Source organism: Triticum aestivum, chromosome 3A, assembly GCF_018294505.1.
Source record: "Triticum aestivum cultivar Chinese Spring chromosome 3A, IWGSC CS RefSeq v2.1, whole genome shotgun sequence".
Lineage (NCBI taxonomy): Eukaryota > Viridiplantae > Streptophyta > Magnoliopsida > Poales > Poaceae > Triticum > Triticum aestivum.
This window is the reverse complement of record NC_057800.1, coordinates 513,027,107-513,034,926: the sequence shown is the minus strand read 5'-3', so window position 1 is coordinate 513,034,926 and position 7,820 is coordinate 513,027,107. Positions and strand designations below refer to the sequence as shown.

The window sequence follows — 7,820 nt, the reverse complement described above, 5'->3', positions numbered from 1 at the left end:
AGCGCAGCAATCGTAACGAGTCCGGCGTGGGTTCGGTTCCAAGTTCTCTCACTTTTTAACGTTTCCACAAAACTAGAGTGGGCCGGCCCAGCTTGGACTGCTGCAGGCGCCCGTTTGCAAATTGCACTGTAACGGGCGCCTGCAGCGCTAAATAGGAAATGCCGGCAATCAAAATGAAGCTGGCGATATGAGCTGGATCCAGGGCGCAGGCAGAACGTACCACACCACAAGCCCAGCCCATACCAGCTTCCAGTGAGCTCAAGCCCACCCAGTGAATGGCAAACCCACCTGCGCCACCACTTCGCCACCACCGCTTCCCCCGATGCCGTCGTCGACGATCCGGAGCATCTCCATCACAGTATCTGACGACGACGGCGCCGCGGCGCCCCGGCGTACCCGCGCCGGTCGACGGAAGGTGGTGCGCAGCTTGGGGCAGCGCGCCGTGCGGCTCGTGGCCCGGTGGTGGCCTATCCTCCTGCTCCTCCCGGCCGTCGCGCTGCTACTCTTCGAGGCCTCCCGGCTCCGTGCCTCTCCGAGCCCCGCCCCGCCAGTATCGAGCAGCCTTGGCCGCCTAGACCCGACCACGCGCCTCGTCCATGGCGTGCGCGAGCGTGAGTCCCTTACTCTGTTTCGATCTACTCTAGCTCGTCCCCAAATTCCCCGTGCTCTTGTGGTTCCCAACTCCCAATAAAGTTTACCACGGATTTGAGAAATTGGACTGTAAGAGTCGGCTTTCGTAGTAATTTGATAATGCGAGTGCTGTATTGCAGAATGTGCTGAGATTATGGTGGTGTCTTAGACTACTTATCTGCACAAACCATTGGAAAGTATCATGGCAACTGGAGATTTGGACTTAGCAGATCGTGCACATTGGGAAATGGCCTTAATAGGATTATGATTCTCGAAGTCTTCTTAGTTTCTTACAAACCAGATGTTTGGATCTTGATAAGTCAAATCGCATGTCCATACTTAAGTAAAGTTGTTCCAAAAAATCAGAGAGCATGTATCATGTCAAATTTGTTTGGCTGAGTGACTATTATTGGCTTATGTACTAAATAAGGACTTGATTAGTTTTGTATTCTTGATGTTAACAGCGTGCCTGAAGGTTCTTAGCCCGAAGAGTATAGAAAATTTGGTATTTCATGAAGGCTCGGGACTTGATGCTGTGGTCAAGAGGATTATATACAAAACTGACGATGACGACTATGACTCACACCACTCTGAGGCAAACTCTACCTATTTACTGCAGCACGCAGAAGCTACCAGGTTCAATTTGTTTACAGGATTCCAAACAGTTCCTGAAAGAGAAGAGAGCTTCAAGGTTCTTATGCTGGCTAACATACTATTTTGCGGTTACAAACCTATGCCATTTTAGACCCATTTAATGTGTTTCACTACTTCTCCAGGTGAATGAGACTGTTAGTGTGCACTGTGGTTTCTATAGTGACAATGGCGGTTTCAAAATTTCGGATGATGATGTCAGATACATGAGAACCTGTAAAGTTGTTGTGTCTACCTGCGCATTCGGTGGCGGGGATGATCTATATCAACCTATTGGAATGGTCAATTCTTCTATTGGAAAGGTATTTGAGCATTCAGCATTCTCAGAAATGTCGTTTCTGTGTAAACCATCGCATGTGATGGCTCTGAGGATTCAGGATGGATTGACTTATGATAAAGCAGGTCTGCTATGTGGCTTTCTGGGATGCGGTCACACTATCAACTCAAGAAGCTGAAGGAAAATTAACTGGCGACAATGAAATGATAGGAAGGTGGCGTATCATTGTTGTCAAGAATCTCCCCTTTGTGGATCAACGTTTAAATGGGAAAATACCGAAGGTAAATCTGCAGCTGTCATAGTCCATTGTGCCAGCTTCCATATTCTCAAAATACTAGCTCATGTGGGATTTGACCTAATAAAGTACTACCTCCGTCCTGGTTTATTGATCCCCTTCGTACTTTGTGCCAAATTTTGACCATAAATTTAACTAACAAAATGCTAATGGATGTCATAAAAAATTATATCAATGGATTCGTATTCGAACATAGTTTCCAATGATATAACTTTTGTTATGTGTAACTTATATTTTATTAGTTAAAATCATGGTCAAGGAAGGGGAGCCTTGGCGCAGTTGTAAAGCTGCTGCCTTGTGACCATGAGGTCACAGGTTCAAGTCCTGGAAACAGCCTCTTGGAGAAATGTAGGGAAAGGCTGCGTCCAATAGACCCAAAGTGATCGGACCCTTCCCCGGACCCCGCGCAAGCGGGAGCTACATGCACCGGGCTGCCCTTAGTTAAAATCATGGGCAAAATATGACCCAAAATACAAAGGGAACTAATAAACCAGGACTGAGGTAGTAGTCTCTCTGTAAAATGTGAGCCGTATTCGCTATTTCTGTTATTTGGTAATAGTAACTTCAGTTATGCCGCCTCATAAAGTGAACCGCTTAGATGTTAAGTCTGCTGATTTGTGTTTTTGCCTTAATTTTACATGTGGGATTGCATAACTATGTACATTCTGGTAGTAAAATGCATAGCATCATTTTTGCAGATGTTGACTCACCGACTTTTCCCAGAAGCAAGTTACTCTATATGGGTAGACTCTAAATACCAGTTCAGAAGAGATCCAATAGGAGTGCTTGAAGCACTTCTTTGGAGGACAAACTCTACCTTTGCTATTTCTGAACATGGAGCACGGACTAACATTTATGATGAGGGGAAAGCGATTGTTCAAAAGCACAAGGCTACTCCTGAAGAAGTAGAGGTTCAGCTAACTCAATATCGTCAAGACGGCATGCCAGATGAAAAAAGACTACATGGATTAAAAGGTATGCGTTTAATTTTGACTAATTTAACTTGCACATGTGGATTTTTTTTCTCGAGGCTAATTTCTGCTGAAGCATAGTTGTGGTATGAATATGACCAAGCCTTTTGTTTTCTTTCAGCTTTGGCTGAAGCTTCTATCATTGTGAGGGAGCTGACCCCATTGACGAATCATTTCATGTGTGCTTGGTTCAATGAAGTTGTTCGTTTCACATCTCGGGATCAACTCAGTTTTCCGTATGTACTATGGCGTCTAAACATGCCAGGAATCAACATGTTTCCTGTGTGCACTCGAAGGGACCTTGTGAACAGTTTGGGTCACACAAGGAAAGTAAAACCTCTTACACAGACGAATTCAGATTCTTCCACGGCATGACCTTTCTTCTTGTTCATTTGCGGACAGTCAACTAACCGGTGGTTTACGTGGTTCTAGGCTTCCACTTGTCTTGATCCACAGTTTTGTTGTAAATTATTCTTTTGATTTTCTTCCTCGAGAAACATCATGACTTGGTTGTACAAGGACTTGCACCTGTTACACGTCAAAAGCTGTTGCTTTTCTGTATGTTGACATTATTACCTGTACAAATCACGTTTTCTTTTGGTTGGAAGGAGCACTATTCTGGTTCCATTTTACAAGTATGAACATTACCTCCCAACTATTCTACTTTTCAAGTGCAATCTTATCCATGAAAATTAGAAACGAACTCTTTTGCTATGGTTTACGCTGTTACAAACTGTATTTCAGTAGTCCAAGTAGATGCATATCTACCAGAATGTACTTACTGTCATCTGTTCCAAGCTCCAACCATGCTATGCAAACTCCTCTTCTTTTTCTAGAGAACATACCTAGCCCCTTTTTAGGGAGAACTGTTTGTTTTTCTTTAGAATGACATGAAAAAATTAAGGTTGTTTTTTGAGCAAACAGTATGTCTTTATTGATAAATTAGACAAAGTATATCAGATCAAAATAAAATTAAAAGAAACAACAAAAAGCCAAGATAAAACAAAAAATTGCATCATGTCCTTTGTAGTTGTCGACTCTACATTCTTCTCTTGCATCTTAATTTTCCTCCCTTGATACATCTAGTGCAGAAACATCAGAAGACCAAACATCCACAAGCTGAACTAACCTCAAAGGTTTAAAGAATAGCTCCTAATAACACGTAAGAACCTAAGATTGTTGAACGCGCCCAAATAACCTTAAAAGGTTTAAAGAGTCGTATGAGCCACACACTCCTAGCACAGTAGAACCTAAGATTGTTGGACACACTATGGCTGAAGGCAACACCCCTTACGAGAAATGTTGCCAAACTGATACTTTGTTGTCGTACTGTCGGGGAAGAAGACCGGAAGCACAAAAGAAAGAATCTCTGGTGATAAGAACATTCTTGACAATACCACCATCACCGTCGCCAAAAATAGGCCGAAGTGCGGATGACAATCCTCAACAATGGGAGTCGTCGATCTGCGGGACCAAAACACCACAACCCCTTCCTCATGTAGGTCGCATCGTGATGCGGATAGGACCATGAATGACATTGTCTTTAACGTCGAGACTTTGCCGTAAAAGAATCAAACGTAGATGAAAAACAAACTAGACCCCGAGCGTTGCTCCGTAGTTCCCCCCACCTCCGAAAGCCGAAAAGGCGAGCAGGAGGCCAGGAGATCCAACCTAAGCCACAAAAACCTAGTGAAGGTCAGCTAGGGCTTTTTTTTTTCTTTGTTGACAATGGGAAAATATAGTAAGGTTGTACTGGCAATTTTTTTGAGGAGGGAGGGGATGCATGGGCCTACTCGTTTTCCTTGGAAGCCCATGAGCAAAGCCCATCCCTCCTCCTCTTTCCTTCCCTCTCTCCTTCTATCCCCTTCTTATCCTCTTCCACTCTCCCCGCCTCGCCTCCCCGAAAGGAAATGCCAGTGGCATTCCAGTGAACCCACCCCCGACCTAGGTCCGGACACCGCCGCTGCAATGGCTACGGCCATCTCCGCCTCCGCGCTCCTCTCCTCCGCATTCGCCGGCGATAGGCGCCACCGCCGCGCGGCGAGGCCCGCGCCCCGCCGCGCCGTCCCGGCTGGCCTCACGGTGCGGTGCGAGCAGAGCGACAAGCAGAAGCGGCAGCCTCTTTCCGCACTCGTTCCCCGCGAGCAGCGCTTCATGTTCGAGGGCGACGAGCTCTGCGGACCCGTACGAGCCCCCCTCTTATCTCTTTCTCCTATTCCCTAGTGCTGCAGTTCATATTCAGGAAAGGAGTAGTTATGCTATATGACATTTTTCGGTTTGAAATTCTCAAATGGCTCCTTTCAGTTTCATCAATCCATTGCATCATTAGTCTATCACAGACTCACATGTCACTATACAATGCTCATGGCTCCCTACGCTCCAAAATAAGTGTAGTGGTTTTAATTCAAACCACGAAGTTTATTTATGATGATACATAAACTGTCAAAATTAGCTGCCAATAGTTCGTGGTGAACGAAGATTCATGGAAATGAAAGAAGAATTTAATACAAGAACGAAGCTAATATGGTACAAATGGTTTTGTTCTCGTACATCTGGTAAACAAATGCGGCATTGGCTCATCGTGGCCACCCATGTTTCTGTTTAGTGCTTATGCTCATTAAGACCTCAGCATGACTATCTTGTTTATGTTCTGCCGGTGTATTGGTATCATGGCTTGCTTGCTTGCTTGTGTGTGTGTGTGTGTGTGTGTGTGTGTAACCTTTTCTGTGTAGTAATCTGATCAATCAATTTAATTCGCAGGACATATGGAACACAACATGGTACCCTAAGGCTGCAGATCACGTAACTACCGAGAAGACGTGGTATGTTGTTGATGCAGAGGACAAGATTCTTGGCAGGCTAGCATCTGCTATCGCAGTGCATATGAGAGGGAAAAATGAGCCTACATACACTCCAAGTGTGGACATGGGGGCTTTTGTTATTGTGGTACGTACCGAAGTAGTTTGTATGGTGTTTACAGAATACCGTAGCACAGTGTTTTCTTCAAGGCAAATAAGTTCATAACATTAGCGGGAGGAAAAAATAAGCACCTAAACCCATCTTGATTCTTGAAACCTATTCCCTCCGTCCCATAATATAAGACGCTTTTTGAGACTATACTAGTGTCAAAAAATGTCTTACATTATGGGACGGAGGGAGTAGATTATATCATCATATTAATGTGACTTTTCATTACAGAAACTACTGTACATTGCTGAGCTGACATACTGAACTATGTGTTTTACATAGGTTAATGCAGAGAAGGTTGCTGTTTCTGGTAAAAAGCGGTCACAGAAGCTCTATAAAAGGCACTCTGGACGGCCCGGTGGAATGAAAGAAGAAACTTTTGATCAGCTTCAGAAAAGGATTCCGGAGAGAATTATCGAACATGCTGTGCGTGGCATGCTTCCTAAGGGCAGGGTAAGAAATCATCTTTTGGCATCTGTTAGTTCTTACCTAATTGGTTGCATCAGGTATTTTGTGTGCCCCAAAGTTTTATTTGTATTACCATGAATTTGAAATGCAGATAAGTTTATTTAATTAAATATTGCCAATAAGTTTTACCTTGCCATTGGCATGAATGTGGAATTACCAAAATATTTGCTCTTAACTTAAGTGCTCAGATGACCCGGCTAACAAGTATTGGATTGTGTTCTCTGAAACGCTCATGTTAGCTAGAAAATATCTTGTGTTTCTAAACCCTTTGAATCTGCCTACTCTCCTGTTAAGTGCTAGTTTTCTCAATTCGCCAAATTTACTCTTTCTGTGATCTTCTCAACCTTTGGACCATTTTGCAGCTGGGAAGAAGACTATTTACCCACCTCAAGGTGTACAAAGGATCAGAGCACCCGCATGTGGCTCAAAAACCTGTTCCACTGCCCATCAGAGACAAAAGAATAATGAAGTCTGGCTAGAGAACCCCTGGATATTGAAAAAAGATACAGCAACCGTGCTTCCCTGCCCAGTGTTAGGAGCGTGACCCGAACATTCATGTCATCTGTCCACAAGAGTGGTGTGTAATTTTTTTGTAATTTAATTATGTTTCTGCAAAAGCTTTCGATTCCTTTCGGTCATAATTATGTCGTATGGTACGATTTGATGGAATTCAAAATCTGAGTTTTGGAAGGTGTAAATTTTGACCAGTGGTTGAGGTAGTTGTCACGACCCTCATCGGATCGGACCAGGGGAGGTAGAGGGAGATCAAGGAGGAGAAGGGGATCGAGGTAGACGAAGGATAGGTGAGGGACTTGTTCAGCAAGAGAGAGAGTACAGAGTTCGACTGAATTCAGAATACAAGCTGCCCGGCCTATGGCCTCACACACGCATATAACCCTGATGGTCCTGGGCCCCACTAGTCATACACACCCACCTAACTGAAGACTAGTCTTCATCCTTTGCACGTGGGCCCTTGTCGTTCTCCTCCCGTAGTCGCACCAGGGTGCCTTGCTGTCCGCCGTCTTGTTTGTGGTTGCAGCAGGAGAGGAGGGTGTGACATTCGCCCCTCCTTGGGAAGGAGCTCCCGCGACGAGATCGATGTCCGAAAAACGCTGCCGCAGGACATTGTAGTTCTCCCATGTCGCGCTCGCCGGCGACAAGGTGCGCCAATGAACCAAGACCTGCAGAATCGCCGTGTTCCCCTGCTTGACCAAACGACGCTCCAAGATGGCTTGCGACACCAAGTTGCCAATTGTGAGATCAGGTGGCGCCGGCGGCTGATTAAAGACTGGAGAGTAGTCCGGCGTGGACGGCTTGAGCTGCGACACATGGAAAACCGGGTGAATTTTGCTTTCCGGGGGCAATTCGAGCTTGTAGGATGTCGATCCCACCCGACTGATGATCTTGTAGAGGCCAAAGAACTTGTAAGCAAGTTTGGGGCATGGCCGACTGACGACGGAGGACTGCACATATGGCTGCAATTTCAGAAGGACCTGCTCTGGGCATGGCCGACTGACGACGGAGGACTGCACATATGGCTGCAATTTCAGAAGGACCTGCT

At 45.3% G+C, this 7,820-nt stretch overlaps 2 protein-coding genes across 2 annotated transcripts; both read left to right on the top strand.

Moving 5' to 3' along the window:
* The first annotated feature begins 277 nt into the window (after positions 1–277).
* Positions 278–3,451, top strand: LOC123061918 (probable hexosyltransferase MUCI70). Its single transcript, XM_044485203.1, has 6 exons — positions 278–611; positions 1,095–1,321; positions 1,407–1,583; positions 1,684–1,839; positions 2,552–2,828; positions 2,946–3,451. The coding sequence occupies exons 1-6, from the start codon at positions 323–325 to the stop codon at positions 3,197–3,199; spliced, it is 1,380 nt and encodes a 459-aa protein (XP_044341138.1). The 5' UTR covers positions 278–322; the 3' UTR covers positions 3,200–3,451.
* A 1,248-nt stretch (positions 3,452–4,699) lies between these two features.
* Positions 4,700–6,957, top strand: LOC123061917 (50S ribosomal protein L13). The gene is made up of 4 exons (XM_044485202.1): positions 4,700–5,008; positions 5,585–5,770; positions 6,074–6,244; positions 6,622–6,957. Exons 1-4 carry the CDS (start codon positions 4,793–4,795, stop codon positions 6,736–6,738), a joined length of 690 nt encoding a protein of 229 aa, XP_044341137.1. The 5' UTR covers positions 4,700–4,792; the 3' UTR covers positions 6,739–6,957.
* Positions 6,958–7,820: the final 863 nt, after the last annotated feature.

Coding starts and splice junctions, on each gene's coding strand:
- LOC123061918 (XM_044485203.1), top strand. CDS start 323: ATGCCGTCGTCGACGATCCGGAGCATCTCCATCACAGTATCTGACGAC. Junction 612..1,094: donor CGTCCATGGCGTGCGCGAGC/GTGAGTCCCTTA, acceptor TGATGTTAACAG/CGTGCCTGAAGGTTCTTAGC. Junction 1,322..1,406: donor AAAGAGAAGAGAGCTTCAAG/GTTCTTATGCTG, acceptor CTACTTCTCCAG/GTGAATGAGACTGTTAGTGT.
- LOC123061917 (XM_044485202.1), top strand. CDS start 4,793: ATGGCTACGGCCATCTCCGCCTCCGCGCTCCTCTCCTCCGCATTCGCC. Junction 5,009..5,584: donor GCGACGAGCTCTGCGGACCC/GTACGAGCCCCC, acceptor TTTAATTCGCAG/GACATATGGAACACAACATG. Junction 5,771..6,073: donor TGGGGGCTTTTGTTATTGTG/GTACGTACCGAA, acceptor TGTTTTACATAG/GTTAATGCAGAGAAGGTTGC.